At 49.6% G+C, this 15,185-nt stretch overlaps 1 protein-coding gene across 5 annotated transcripts; it reads left to right on the top strand.

Moving 5' to 3' along the window:
- The first annotated feature begins 405 nt into the window (after positions 1–405).
- On the top strand, positions 406–13,433 carry DHODH (dihydroorotate dehydrogenase (quinone)). 5 transcript variants are annotated; one of them, XM_040253203.1, is made up of 10 exons: positions 445–491; positions 1,392–1,479; positions 2,609–2,821; positions 4,741–4,940; positions 7,373–7,455; positions 9,875–10,062; positions 10,676–10,789; positions 12,102–12,255; positions 12,431–12,590; positions 13,083–13,433. In XM_040253203.1, exons 3-10 carry the CDS (start codon positions 2,627–2,629, stop codon positions 13,135–13,137), a joined length of 1,149 nt encoding a protein of 382 aa, XP_040109137.1. In that variant the 5' UTR covers positions 445–491; positions 1,392–1,479; positions 2,609–2,626; the 3' UTR covers positions 13,138–13,433. The 5 variants fall into 5 exon arrangements, with proteins under 5 accessions (XP_040109135.1, XP_040109138.1, XP_040109137.1 ...); XM_040253202.1 differs by having other exon boundaries at positions 1,392–1,450; XM_040253201.1 differs by lacking the exon at positions 1,392–1,479 and having other exon boundaries at positions 406–491.
- The last annotated feature ends 1,752 nt before the right edge of the window (positions 13,434–15,185 follow it).

Here is a 15,185-nt window from a genome sequence, read left to right on the forward strand (position 1 = left end):
CCTGATGTTCATGGAATTTTCTTTGAAAGTCAACTCAGGTCTTATGCAGTGCTGTTTTCAACCCTTTTAGTGCCCTATATACATTTTCAACTCACGCTTTATCTAAAGCACACACACTCTTATCAATAAAATGTTTAACTTGAATGATCAAAAACTTGGTGAGAGTTGCTTAGAATCTAAGACTCAACATACAGGGAGTCGTCTCTACGGACTCAGGATGCTGCAAAGCCGTGCAAGTCCTCCCAGCTAGAGCGCGCTGCCCTACAGCAAAGACTCGGGGAAGCAGGCGGGCGGAAGAGGCGTGTACACCGCGAATGCGCCCGCGCAGGAACGTTCAATCAGACTCTCCGGGCGGAGCGGAGCCTTCCCCTCCGCGGGCAGGGGAGGCGCCCGGAGGGGCGGGGATTAGAGGACATCTCCACGTCCTCCAATGGAAACGAGCCAGAGGCGGGCCCAGTGGCGGCAGGAGCATGGCGTGGAGGCAGCTCAAAGTGAGTACAGCTGGAGCTGCTAATGTGGCAGCGTGGAAAATCACAGGCGGGAAGGCAGGCGAGGGGAGGATGAAGGGCTAGCTTGGGCGAGGTGTGGACCGGAGGCGGCTCCGAGAGCGTGGGCCTCTTAGAGTGTGTAGCTTTGCAGACGCCTGCTGATGGTCATGCGCGTGCATTTACACACGTACTTGGCCATTGTGTAAATGGTACGTGTAAACGGTACGTGTAAACAGTGTAAATCTATGTAAGAGCACGTGGGCTTTATTGAACTAAGCACAGGGACGCTTAGTGAACACAGGCCCGCCTAGCACTGTGCAGGATCCAACCTGGAATGAAATGACAGTAAAACATAGTGCCAGCCTTTTCAGACAAACTTCTAGGGCAGGGTTTTTGTAACGGCACTCACATATCTGTGGATCCACGCAAGGGGCGTTCCTACAATCTCCTGGAGGAGGCTAGAAGTGTAGACAATACTAGATCTATGGTGACGGCTGGGAGTGACCCTTAAAGGCAAAGCTGATCAGGTCACCTCCTTGTTTAGGGACCCAAACTCAAAACTTTATTCTGGCCAAGACCCCTGCCTGCCTCCTCAGCTTATTTTTAAGCCGTACTTTTCCTCACTCCTTGATTCCAGAGAAACCTTTCCCCTTCCCCCATTACTTGGGTGCATCTCTTTCTCCTTTGCTGCCTAGAGTGTAGAGGGCCTTTACCATCGTCCCCGCCCCAGCCACCACCCTGGCTCCTAGCTAACTTCTATTTATTCTTTGAATATCAGCTTTAAGACACTTCCTCGAGGAAGCCTTTCTCTACCTCTGAGATTAGGTTAGGCTCTCCCATCACTTTTCTCTTTAGAGCACTGTTGTACGTTTGCATGACCATTGATTTCTCTCTCCTCCTGAGGTTGTACTCCTTATGCCTGGAATCCCTCGTTGAGTGCACAGCCACTATGGGGTGAATGAGTGAGTGGCCCAGCACCTGGCAGTGATAAGTAAAGTATCATGAGCATGTTTGGGCTTGGTGCAAGAAGGCCTGATGCTGGATGTAAGAACAGAGCTGTGGTTGCCAAGGGGTAGGAGAGGTGGAAGAGGGAAGGGTTGGGAATTGGGTCTTGACAGATGCAAGCTATTACATATAGGATGGCTAAACAACAAGGTCCTACTGTATAGCACAGGGAGCTGTATTCAGTATCCAGTGATAAGGGATCCAGTGATCCATTTTCCATAATGGAAAAATATGGAAAAGTATATATATGTATAACAGAATCACTTTGCTATACAGCAAAAGTTAAGACATTATAAATCAACTACACTTCAATAAAAAAGAAAGACCTGAGAAAAAAAAATTTTTGCAACCCTCTTTTGCATCCTGAAGTGGAATTTATGTATAATGCAATCTTTATATATATAATTTAAAAGGTCAACATAATGTCCTAATTGGAATATAAAGGAGAAACGAATTTATAATAATATGTATTTTGACCCATAAATATTAGGGCATGAGTCATCTAGGTAGTGAGTCGGGTGTGTAAGCCTCTACTGAGAAATTCTAGTGCCACAGGAATGTCTTCTGAGATGATGAGTTATTCTTATTAATGTTCGGTGCTAAACAGTATGGTCAGCCCTCAATCAACAAGGTAATTGCATTCCTGGAAAGTCAGTGCAGATGAAAACCACACAGGATTGTGTTTATGTGGGGAAATAGTCTGTGGTTCTAGGCTCAGGTAGTATGAACAGATATCTGTACTCTGTACCTAGTGACTGTCAGTAGGATTTTCAAAAGTGGTAGAGGCACTTCTGACTTTACTGATGCACACTCACTAAATCTATTAGCAGTCTCCTCCAATTTTCACTGCATGCCCCAGGGGTACTCCCCCTCTTGAAACCCCTGGCCTGGAGTCCTTTGGGGCAGAGGAGTGAGTGCAGAAATGCAGATACAGCCTCTGCTGGTAGAGGCTAATATGTGAGCAGGAACGAAGGAGACCAGCATTAGCAGAAGGCTAGGAATGTGACTGAATGTAAAGGCCATTATGTTCCCTGTGAGCGTGTAAAGTGTGTAAAGGGTTTAGAGATGGTGCCTCAGCCTGGCCTTGAGGGGATCCCACTGGCTCTTTTTTCTAGAAGCGGGCCCAGGATGCCATGGTGATCCTGGGGGGTGGAGGACTTCTCTTTGCCTCCTACTTGACGGCCACAGGGGATGAGCACTTCTATGCTGAACTCTTGATGCCGGCTCTGCAGCGGCTGCTGGACCCTGAGACAGCCCACAGGCTGGCTGTTCGCTTCACCTCCCTGGGGCTCCTTCCTCGCACCACGTTTCAAGACTCTGACATGCTGGTAGGTGCTCCTGTAACCCCTTGTGCGACAGACACAAAGGTCAAGGTCAAAGTCTCCTAATTTATTCAGCTGGGGCTGATCCTTTTGAAAACCAGAATCTCAAGTTAGCCCCCAGACTGTCATCCCCATCTATAGGTCAGGAACACCGAGGTGCAGAGGAGTTAAGTGACTTACCCAAAGGCACGAGGCCAGGAAGTGGCTGAGCCAGGATCCACACCCCTGGAGTCTGGCTCAGCATCCTTCCCCTTAGCCACCATCCCTGCCTCACCAAGGTGACAGGTAGCTGAGTTCCCTCTGCTGGAAAGGGAAGCATGCCAACATCACTAGCATCTAACGTGATGTAGGGATGTCTAGCCCAGCCCTTTGAGGAAAGCATACATACCGCTCCTGTCCTAGCCTCATTCCTTCCTGCATCTAATCATGGGCACCACTGTGTCCCCTTACTCTTCTGTGTGCTGGGGTTTCTGCAGCAAACAAAGTGGAAGAATCCACGTCTTCCTAGAATCTACATCCTCGTGTAAGCCCTGACAGTTTCCACTGAAGAGACTCATACCAAATGGGGGACATTAGGATAATGTGAATGTGAAGAAAACACCAAGAAGCCCTCAGACCTCTCTGGAGTAGAGTCACTATTGTCGGTCAAAGCGACCTTCCCTACATTTTCCCTTTGCGTCTTAGTTCCTCTTTTACTTCCCATACTGTAGCTTTGAGAAGATGTGTGTGTCACCATTTTTCAGAAAGGTGAAAATTTTCTTTGGATTCCAACAGGTTACTAATGTAGCTTTTTCATAGCAAAGCCAAGTGGCATGAAGAGAACTTTGGAAAAGCCGGGGAGACCTGTACGCAGTGCTCTGGACTGGTGCCAGCCCCATCTGATCATCATCTCTGGGCTTTGAGGACTGAGGGCTGCCTGGGGGTCCTGTCGTGCAGCTGGGGTCAAGAGCCCTCCTGGAGCACAACCCCCAGTGTGGCCCCCTGCCTCCTAGTGCCTGAGGAACCACGTGTACACACTCACCTCCATCTGTTCTTCCCCCTCTTTGGAGCAGGCTTTTCTTTCTTCTTTCTGCTTCCGGGACCTGATGCTGTCAGCCTGGACCCTTGCTAGTCCCGGCAAAGGCTTGCCTGCAACATCAGCTGACAGAGACACCTCCATTGGCAACTGCTGATTTTATGATAGGCTGATGCCTTTCCCACCTTTTAACTATCTGTCTTGCTACTAGATTTGTTGGCTCCCATCAGGGTGAGAATCCTGAATCACTCAGGAGTCGGACCCGACCTGACAAATCATTCTTATTCTAATGAACAATCAGGAATCCAGCCCACGTCTGCCAGGGAAGAACCTGGTCCTCCCAGCCTGGTTCTGGGGCCCAGCAATCAGAGCTGCCCAGCCGAGGACAGGAGTCGTGGGGGCTCTGCTGGGCCTTCCTGTCGCCTGGCTGAGGAGGGAGGACACAGTGGAGGCTGACTTACTAAGATGATGAAAGGATCTTGCTGCCTGTTTCAGAATAGCACCCACTAGGGGCTGAGACCAATGAGCCACTCTCTCCCACCAAGGATAGTGGATAAGAAGGTGCAGTCCTTAACTGTGATTGGAAAAGGCAGCACCTGTCTCCTGTTCAACCCATGGTGGGAACGCTGTTTGTCTCCTCGGTGATGATGAAGCCTGATGGTTCTCGAACTCTGGCTGGCATCAGAATCAGCTGGAGAGCTCTGATGAAGATCAATTCCCTCGGAGTTCCATTCTGCCCCCCACTCCCCTCCCCAACCCCGACAAAGACTCTGATTCCTTAGTCCAGGGGTGGGCCCTGGGACCTGAGGTTTAACAGGCAGGTGATTCTGACATAGGCATGCCGGGGACCATGCTTTGAGGAGCACCAGAATGGCTTTTTCTGCCTGTGACTTTCTTTCCTTCTCCCTAGGAAGTGAGAGTCTTCGGCCATAAATTCCGAAATCCGGTGGGAATTGCTGCAGGATTTGACAAGAATGGGGAAGCGGTGGATGGCCTTTACAAGATGGGCTTTGGTTTTGTTGAGATAGGCAGTGTAACCCCAGAACCTCAGGAAGGAAACCCCAGGCCCAGGGTCTTCCGCCTCCCGGAAGACCAAGCTATCATTAACAGGTAGGTGAGCGGCCATGTGACGTGGACATTTTTCTGTCATTTGGAATGTTCTGGAATCATGTTAAGCATAAAAGCAGGTTTTATGATTTCAGTCTAATGTATATACATGCTGGGGCTTGGAGGACTACAAAACAGCTACAGTCACAAGGTCCCAAGCAGGAGAATGTGGGTATGGATGTTGGCTCCCTTGACTTTGGAGTGTGTGCTTTTTCCACATTGTTATTTCCAGGGCCCTTGCCCAGCTCTGTCCAGTAGAAATATTATGGAGTCCTGTGTGTAATTTAAAGTACTCGAGTAGCCACAATAAAAATGTAAAAAGAAACAGGTGAAATTAAAATTAACTTTAATAATATATTCTACTACATTATTTGTGATATTTATTATACTACTTAATTGTAAATGCTTAATGTATACTTTTAATGTATAAGCAATATAAACATGACTGGCTATGTATCTTTTACTTGCACCACGTCTCTGAAGTCCAGCATGTCATCCTTAGAGCATTCTTGCTTTGACTGGCCAGCTTCACTCTCTGTGGCCGCATGTGGTTAGTGGTTCTTCCACCGGGCAGCACAGCTCCTTCCTTCAGTAACTGGGAAAGGTAATGATCAATATAGACAGCTGCTTTTAGGAAGAGAGATCCTTCTAGATTGTGTAAAGCCCTTCTCTTTGTGACCCCTGGAAAGTTTTCGCTACAGCAAACCCAGAAAGTGAAGAAGTTCCTCCTTTCTGGTAAGAGTATTTGAGAGCCTGCTTGGCGGGAGTGAGGGGGGTGGGGGTGGGGAGGTTTGGGAGGCACCTTTGGGATCATTAAGGGCCTTCTGGGAGGCTGATGTATGGAAGGTTTATTTGGCTGCACGTCCTGCTTTATTGTGCTTGTTTCAGGGAAAGTTTCCAGCATTAGACGTTAAGTTATTGATCTTTCCCCTGTAGGGTGGGATCGATAGCTTCAGAATGGTCAGGTAAAAAATGTTTGTGATTCACCTGCCACAAATAACCGTGGGTATCAGGATGACGGGGCTTGGTGGGATCCAGTGTGTGAGAAGTGGCACGAGAGAGCAGGGCCTGAGCTCCCAGCCCTTGTGTTCCTGGCTCCAGACGTACCTGGCCCAGGGTGGGTGCTGAATGAACAGAGTCAATGAGTACATGTATCTATTAGGTGTTTCTGGCTGCAGAACTTACTGTTTAAGTAGTAATGGGTGTTTGTTATTATTTTCTCCTCATTATGGGTGTAGTAGGCAGGTCTAGGGTTGGTTGAGCAGTGGGATAGCATCAGGACTCTGGTCCAACCTCTGTGGGCCTTCGCTTCTTGCAGCCTGAGCTGCAAGCATATGTCCTCACTTGAGGACATCAGAGAGGAGAAAGGAAAAGGAAGTATGGATATGGGGGGAGGCGAGTCTTTTCCCAGAAGCTCCCTGGTAGGCAGCACTTTGTGTCTCAGTGACCAAGCCCCATCACACGCATTTTCACCCTGTATCGGGGAGCTGGTTCCACTGGGAAGGAGGAGGAAGGGAGGGGGTGGCCATTAGGGCAGCGCCCCTCGGTGGGCTGGGGACAAGAGATGAGAGAGACGAGGCCCAGCCTTTGTGGAGCGTCTAGTGGCAGGTGATGGAGAAGACGTTGTCTCTTGTCCTCGAGACGACTGTAACCCGGTAGGGCAACGGCAGCCTTTATGTGCATCCCAAGTCAGGAGAAGACGAGTACAGAGCACTCCATGCATGCCAGCAGGTGAAGGAGCATCTGGCTTGGGCCAGGAAGAGGGCGACTGGGTGAGAGAAAGCAGGATGGGTTCCAGGAGACGAATTTGTGGGGCGAGCAGGGGGCGGGAAGATGGGTTATCAGAGTGGTGAGGTTCCCCTGCCTGGCAGCAGTGGATGGGAAGGAGGAGGGGCTGGATCCAGACAGGTCTGGGGGCAGCTACATTGTTGAGTCTGGGCTGTTTACAGTGCTAGTTGGCTGAGTGACTTGTTGGCAAATTGTAATTTTTCCTTCTGTGCTTGATGGTGTTCTGGCAAGTTCTCTAGAACTTCCTGGGGTGTTTAGACTGTAGAAGTCTAAGAACTGACTCTGATTTTTCCTTTTGTTTTTATGTCACAAATATATGGTGAAATGGGCTTCCCAGATTGTGTTAGTGGTAAAGAACCTGCCTGTCAATAGAGGAGACATAAAAGACGTGGACTTGATCCTGGGTGGGGAAGATCCCTGGAGGAAGGCATGGCAACCCACTCCAGTATTCTTGCCTGGAGAATCCCAGGGACAGAGGAGCCTGGCAGGCTGTAGTCCAGAGTCACAAAGAATTGAACACGACTGAAGCGACTTAGCACGCACGCATGTGGTGAAATGGTCAAGGAGCCATCTCCATCTCTCTAGTCTTTGCTTTCTGCCTGAGGGTCCTAACTTTGTCCCTCTCCTTGTGCTCTTCTGTGCTCCAGATACGGATTTAACAGTCATGGACTCTCAGTGGTGGAACACAGGTTACGGGCCAGACAGCAGATGCAGGCCAGGCTCACAGAAGGTAACGGGTACTGCATCAGAGGGCGGTTCCTCAGCTGTTGGAAGGAAACTTGTGGGAGAAAGTCAGGAATGTTCCCAGTGAAGTGAACATGATTGAGCAATAAGAAAAAAAAAAGTGTGGAACTCAGGGCTCCTCTCCTAGAGGAATTTCCCTGGCTCCACTACAGCATCCAAGCTTTTAACTGAACTTTGCAGTTGAACAAAGGTAACACTTAGTTCCTGCTTTGTTATGTAACCTGGGTCACAGTGGGCGACTTGGAAATAAGTAGTGCAGAGGGGCTGCTCTGTGATCACATGAGCAGGGCCTGGGTGCCTTCTTCGTAGATCCTGCTCTGATGTCCTTTTCTCCATCATAGAAGTGATGCATGCTAACGACAGACCCGTTGGTAACTGCAGAAAAACACGAAGAAGAACACTAACATTACTCACACTCTTCCCCACTCAGGGATAACTATTTCCAGCACTGGGAAAGTATCCTCCATGACTTGTCTGGAAACACCATGCATTTTCGAAGGCCGCCTTCAGAGGTGCTGATGTTCGTTCCTGGGGCTCTCTGCCCTGCTGTCCCTTGGGGGGCACGTAGCGGTCCTGGCACAGAGCTGGCTTCCCCGTGTCTTCCCAGGAAACTTCTGGGGTTGGGTGAGGCTACAGCCATCTTCCTCTTTCAGCAGGCCCCTCTGGGACGCCTTCCAGAAGTTTAGCCTCGTTAGATGTCCTGGTGGTGAGATGAAAAAGACCTGTGGATATTGGCTTCATTTCTAGAAGCAAGACTGAAAGTTAGCAACCTCTGATTTGGGGAGTAGGAAGTGGCCTTGCTTGGAACTCCCTGGCTTTGGTAGACCCAGACCCTGCTACACTGTAGACCTTGCCATCTGGGGGACTTGCAGGTCACAGCAGTACTGTCATGGTGTGTGATACTCTCCTGCCTGGCCTCCCTTTCCTTCTTTTAATTGTCCACAGTGCCCTTTATACCACTTTTCTCCTCTGTACTCCTTTGGCTGACCCCTCAGCCCCCACTCTGGTGCTAACATTTGTTGGAGTGAAGCAAAATCCCACAGCAGAGCTCTGCACATTGTGTTTAGCAGCAGCTGGAAGCCTTGAAGACAGCTTAATCGCTTGCATCATGCCAATAAATTGTTAAAAGCTGTGGTGCCCTTTGGGGATAGAGTAATTCAGCGATTTTTGTCTAACCCCCAAATGTTGTCATTTGGGGCAAATGACTACTAATGAAAGACCCACTGTCTACATGAAAATGATCTCTTTTAAACCAGTTTGCCTGGTGGAAAAAAATTACAGCTTCCAAACCATCTTAGCTTGATTTGGGAAGCTTGGAGACCCTGTTATATAACTTGTCTAATTGGGTTCCCTCTCCTCCCCTCCACCTATGAAATTAGCTACACGAATCTCATTTACATTCAAGCTGTGATAAAACAGGGCCTGCATTTTCAGTGTGCGATAGCAGGACCAGGTGGTGGTCTTTGACCCTCTCTGACCTGACACGGTTTGTGAACTAGCTGGATGTCTCAGATCTTCTCTCAGCCAACTGGTGGGAAAAACAGCTGGCACCGTGAATATACTTTATCCTTTGCAGATAAGGTGGTATCCCAGGAGAAATCAAGTACAGACAAGCCCTTGCTTTCACACATAGAAAAATACCTTTTGGAAACACATTGAAAGTCGAAAATACAAGTCAGGTGATAATTCCCTGTATTTTAGAGTAAGGTAACCATATTACCTACTGTGCACATTGAGACAACACTTTTGGGAGTGGAAGGGACACAGGCACGAATAATTATGCCAAGGCTACAGGAGTGTTCAGGGCTGGCCTGGAAGCTCTGGGATGTGCGGTCACCTTAGTTATAAGGGGAGTCCCTTCTCAGGACGGAAATGATAAAACCGTTATGCCTCTTCATTTTAGACATGAGAATCAAAAATATTTTCCAGTCTATTTTATATGTATGCTTTAATTTTGCGTTTTCTTCACAACCACACACCCAGTCACTTGACCCAAGTGCAACAAGCAGCCCTGAGAGTCAGCAGCTGTCCCCGGCATGCTGTTGACTTGCCTCTTCCCAGCTGTACTGCGGTTACAAGCCCTACCTTTTTCATCACTAGTAGCTGCACTCCTAATGTTTCCATTCCCCATTAAATTTAAAAAAAGTAAAAGGGCGCAAAGCGACAAAGCAGGAAAACATTCTAGTAGCTGCCCAGCACGGCTGTGCAGACGAAGGTGGAGGGTGGGTTTAGGTCGGCAGGCAGGGCACCATGCGTAGCTCAGGGTTTGTCAGCTGGTGTGGGCAAGGTCACATCTGGAGCTGGAAGGCCTTAGGCTGTTCATGGGCTGCTAGTCCAGGACGGCTCCAAAATATTGTGTGGGAAATGGTGAGTGGGGACAAAATCCTGACCAGTGATATTTACAGATGGGCTGCCGCTGGGAATAAACCTGGGGAAGAATAAGACCTCGGTGGACGCTGCCTCCGACTACGCAGAGGGGGTTCGAGTCCTGGGTCCCTTGGCTGACTACCTGGTAGTGAATGTGTCCAGTCCCAACACGGGTGGGCTGCGGCGCCTTCAGGGAAAGGCCGAACTGCGCCGCCTGCTGACCAAGGTGGGTAATTACAGGTCCAGGCCCCGCCCCACTAGTTTGAGCTGCTGTTCATTCTCTAGGGCCAAGCTTCAGCATCGCTATCTACTATCGAGTTGTCCTTAAGACCTGGACCAGCTAGGACCCCTCACTTCCCTCTAATCCCCTGTGTAACACTGATTGTGCTCAGTGTTAATCAGCTGTTCAGTTATCTATCGCTGCTGTTAAGCCGCAGTGTCTATGAGAGCACGGACCACAGCTCTCGCATTTACCACTCTGTTCTAGCACCTGGCACATTAAACGAATGAATGATAGAATGGCTCTTCATCAAGCAGTACTTGTGGCGGTATTTGCTGTCTCTTTTAGGGACAAAAGTCTAAATAAACCTTAAGGTATTAGCCAATGCCTGTGACATTAGGGACTCACTCTCGGGGATTCCTTGGTTTAAAAGAATGGAAGCAGATCTGTCTTGATGGGGTTGTTTGCATAACTGAGAGTGGTGTTTCCGGAGAAGGAGAAAGAAACTGCTGGTGCCTTAGTTAGACAGCTGGTGTGAAGACACACTGTGGCTGCAGGTCATGGTCACACTGTAGGCTGCAGGCTCAGGGTCCCCATCTCTGGCCCTGTGTTGCTGTAGGTGCTGCAGGAGAGAGATGCCCTGAAGGTGGCCCACAAGCCAGCTGTCCTGGTGAAGATTGCTCCTGACCTCACAGCCCAGGAGAAGGAGGACATTGCCAGCGTGGTGAGAGAGGTGAGGGTCAGGGCCTGGGGACACCCTTCACGGCCTGTAGAGGCCACCTGACCAGCTGAGTTAGCCTGGATGGCAGTTTCTGGTATATTAAGGGCTGGTTTGGTCTGTCATGATTCAGGGTATCACATATAGGCATTATTCTTTAGTCACTGAATCATGTCTGACTTCTTGCGACCCCATGGACTGTAGCCTGCCAGGCTCCTCTGTTCATATGTAGGCATACCTCAGAGATATAGGAGGTTCAGTTCTGCCACTGCAATAAAGCAAGTCATGGGAACTTCTTGGTTTCCCAGGACACACAGACCATGCTAGTATAGCCTGTTCAGTGTGCAATAGCATTGCTTCTAAAAAAAACAATGTACCTACCTTTTATTTTTTTAAAAGTGATCCTTGCAGATATCTCTGGTGATAGCTGTATTCTGGGAACTACCCCTCCCCTTAAAAAAATATATTTACTTGTTTATTTACTTATTTTGGCTGCACTGGGTCTTAGACACCTGGAGTCTGGTACCTTAGATCACTCGGCCATCCTGACATGCTTGTGTTGGGTCTTAGTTGCAGCATGCAGGATCTAGTTCCCTGACCAGGAATTGAACCCAGGCCTGGATTGGGAGCACAGAGTCTTACCCACTAGACCACCAGGGAAGTCCAAAACAATGTTTGTCATTGAATTAAAAAATACTTTATAGCTGAAAATATGCTAACCATCACCTGATGCTGCAGGGTTGCCACAAACCTTCAACCTGTAAAAACTCAGTATCTGTGAAGCACAATGAAGTGAAGTGCCTTAAAACGAGATACGCCAGTAATAGGAAAGTAACTGTTTGAAGCAGTGTTTGAACGGGTCCTCTTCTCCTGCTTCTTCCTCCTCTTCCTCCAGCACGGGCTTTAAAGGTTGTGCATCCTCCAGACTTGGCCGGAGTGCCACGCTCTGTCTCCAGTCTAACACCGGGTATCGGTGTCACGGGAGACCATTGTACACCCAGTCTGAGCCCCGCGGTCCTGCTTCAAGTCCTAGTTCCACCTCTTACTACCTGCAGGCCTTGGCACAGGACACCCTCGACTGAGTTGTTCTAGGGACTGAACCCCATCCTGGCGGAACCACACTGGCAGTTGGTATGTGATGGCTGTTACTGTCATGTTGAGGCTCATTCTGATACTTGCCCAGGAAGTATAATGAACGAGGTCTGGCTCTGGCTTCTGGGGGCTCAGGTGTGGGTGCCCGGCCCGCCGCTGTCTCAGACCTCCAGGGAAGCTTCTCCAAGCCCGTCATGCCCTGACCAGGGGGCTCTTTCTCTGTCTCCCTCTGCAGCTGGGCATCGATGGACTGATCGTCACAAACACCACAGTGAGTCGCCCTGCCAGCCTCCAGGGTGCCCTGCGCTCTGAACGAGGAGGGCTGAGCGGGAAGCCCCTCAGGGATTTATCAACGCAAACCATCCGGGAGATGTATGCACTCACCCAAGGCAAGGACTCCGTGTCTGTCTTCAGAGCTCTGTGTGCGCGGGCTCCGGGGCTGTGATGGGACTGGGGTTCCTGAACCTCCGCCCTCAGCAGGGGGCTGCGGCTGGAGCCAGACTGAGCTTCTGTTCTCATGTCTCGCCCTCCTTTCGTCACCACGTCCTATGCGCTTCTCTGCAGGCAGAGTTCCCATCGTCGGAGTTGGCGGTGTCAGCAGTGGGCAGGATGCGCTGGAGAAGATCCGGGCGGGAGCCTCCCTGGTGCAGCTGTACACGGCCCTCACCTACCGGGGCCCGCCCGTGGTCAGCGGGGTCAAGCGGGAGCTGGAAGCCCTTTTGAAGTGAGTGGGGCCACGTGTGGCTTGAACCAGGCAAAGTTAATGTGGTTATCAACTAACTCAGAATGACGCAGTCAAGGAGATTTCACCTGTCTCTATTCTTCATTCAAAAAGCATCTGAGGGGTACACCCCAAATGCAGGGGGAAATTTCCCTGTTGCTCTTTTGACAAAGGTCGTACAGTGCCAAAGGATTAAAGTTAACTTCCAAGACAGTGGTGTTTATAGCCCTAAGGCATTCTGGCCACATTTCTGTTAAGTCGGGAACACTGGCTTGAGGTCAGGAAACTGTCAGTACTTACAGTGGATTCCCTTCCTCTGAAGACCTGGGGAGATTCCTGGGTGAAGACAGTTCAGAGGGGATGAGGTATGTGTTTGGGATAGCGGGGCAGGCACAGTCACCAACCAGATGGAACCTGGTTGAATGTGGGCTTCCAGTAAAAGCCGGGCCTTCCCTTTACCATTAATTTGCTGAAATGGTTTTGTTCTTTTTCCAGGGAGCAGGGTTTCGCCAGAGTCACAGACGCCATTGGGGCAGATCATCGGAGGTGAGGACCGGTTGGGGGGAAGCCTAATCAGGAACTGTCCTGCTAAATCAAGTGAGCCTTCCAAGCTGATGGAGAGAAGAGACCACACTCCCAGACCGCAAGGGCCCCTCCTCTGGCTGGATGTGAAAACCAAGCCTGACGGTCAGCAGAAGCCATGCGAGGCTTTCCTCAATCACCTGTCAGACAAGAACTGCGTCCTTTATTCTTTCTAGAGACACAGTCCAGGATCCTTAGATATTACAGGGACAGTAGACATTTGGAGGGAAAATCATGGTAAAATAAAGTCATTGAAAAACTGCACTTAAGTCGCAACCCTCTTGCCCAGAAGTTGGAGGTCTTTTCAGGCCTCTGCCCCCCAGGATCTGCCGTCGGATTCCCAGGAGCTGGACTCTCTTTCACCCTATCTTTATTTAAAGTTTTAACTGTATTTTGAAAATGTTTCAAAAGTGAAGTGAAGTGAAGTTGCTCAGTCGTGTCCACCTCTTTGCGACCCCATGGACTGTAGCCTCCCAGGCTCTGAGGAGCCTCTCAGTCCATGGAATTCTCCAGGCAAGAGTACTGGAGTGGGTTGCCATTTCCTTCTCCAGGGGATCTTCCCAACCCAGGGATCGAACCCGGGTCTCCCACACTGCAGGCAGACGCTTTACCGTCTGAGCCACCAGGGAAGCCGAAAATGTTTCAAATGTAGATTAAAGTTGTAAGCGTAGGGCTTGTGGACGGCCGTCCTCTCCCATGTCCGCACGTGGTCCACCCTCTGTGTGTTTGGGTCCTGACCTCTTCATCGAGAGACCCTGGTCATGCTGGTCGTTTTAACTGCATTACGTGTATAAAGGCCCTGTCTCCAAGCCAGGTCACATTCTGAGATACCACAGGTCTGGATTTCATCCTGGCAATCTTGGAGACCCAATTCAGAAGATGGGCTGGTTGTCCCCTTGCTATACAATCTGTGACCCAGTGCTGCTGGGCAGGCAGGCTCTTGAGGTGCCTGAAGACGCTAGACAAGAGGCTCAAGAGGCCTGGTCATTAACTAAAGAGACAGAAATGCTGACCTTTTCATAACCAAAAAGCAGACAGTGATGGGAGGTCGCACGCCTCGGTGGGGACGTGCTATTGATGTCAGCACGCCTCCACAGCCAACAGTGCAGGTTTAGTCACGTCAGCTCAGAGCAGGTTTCATTTTAAATTTATTTCCTGGTAGCTCTGTGGAGGGGCCTTTAGCTGCCGTAGAGATAACATGTCCTTGTCTCACTTCGGCCTCATCTAATCTCTGGCTCAGCCTCTGCCCATTCCCTCTGCCAAGAAACCAACAGCCAGTCTCACGCTGCCTTTGATACAAAGATCTTTTTCCTGTTTTTTAAAAAAGACTCCTGGAGACTTCCCTGGTGGTACAGAGGATCAAAATCCACATACCAGTGCAGGGGGACATGGGGTCAATCCCCAGTCCTGGAAGAGCCCCCCTGCTGCAGAGCAACTAAAACCCACGCGCCACACAACTACTGCAGCCTCTGCACCCCCCAAAAGAGTAGCAACCCCCCTCCCTGCACCCCAGCTAGAGAAAGCCCGAGTGCAGCAACAAAGACCCAGCACAACCAAACATTTAAAAAATTAAAGTTAAAAAAAATCTTAGTATGACAATAATACCTATTCATAAATTAAACAGTATAGTCCCCGAATAAGTGTTGTCCACTCCTTCCCTCCTCAAACAATTCCACATTTCAGAGATAACCACAATTAGCTTTTATATCTGTCTAGATTTTTCCAGACATTTTTCTTTGTATTTGCAAACATATACCCATAGCTGTTAAATGTTAGTCTCTCAGTCGTGTCCGACTCTTCACGACTCTATAGACTGTAACCTGCCAGGCTCCTCTGTTCATGGGATTTTCCAGGCAAGAATACTAAAGTGGGTTGCCATTCCCTTCTCCAGGAGATCTTCCTGACCCAGGGATCAAACCTGTGTCTCTTGTGTCTTCTGCATTGACAGGTGGATACTTGACCACTGTGCCACCTGGGAAGCCCCATCTAATCACAGCAGCCCCCTTATTTATTTAT

The sequence above is a fragment of the Oryx dammah genome, unplaced genomic scaffold (genome assembly GCF_014754425.2).
Source record: "Oryx dammah isolate SB20612 unplaced genomic scaffold, SCBI_Odam_1.1 HiC_scaffold_13, whole genome shotgun sequence".
In the NCBI taxonomy this organism is placed as follows: Eukaryota; Metazoa; Chordata; class Mammalia; order Artiodactyla; family Bovidae; genus Oryx; species Oryx dammah.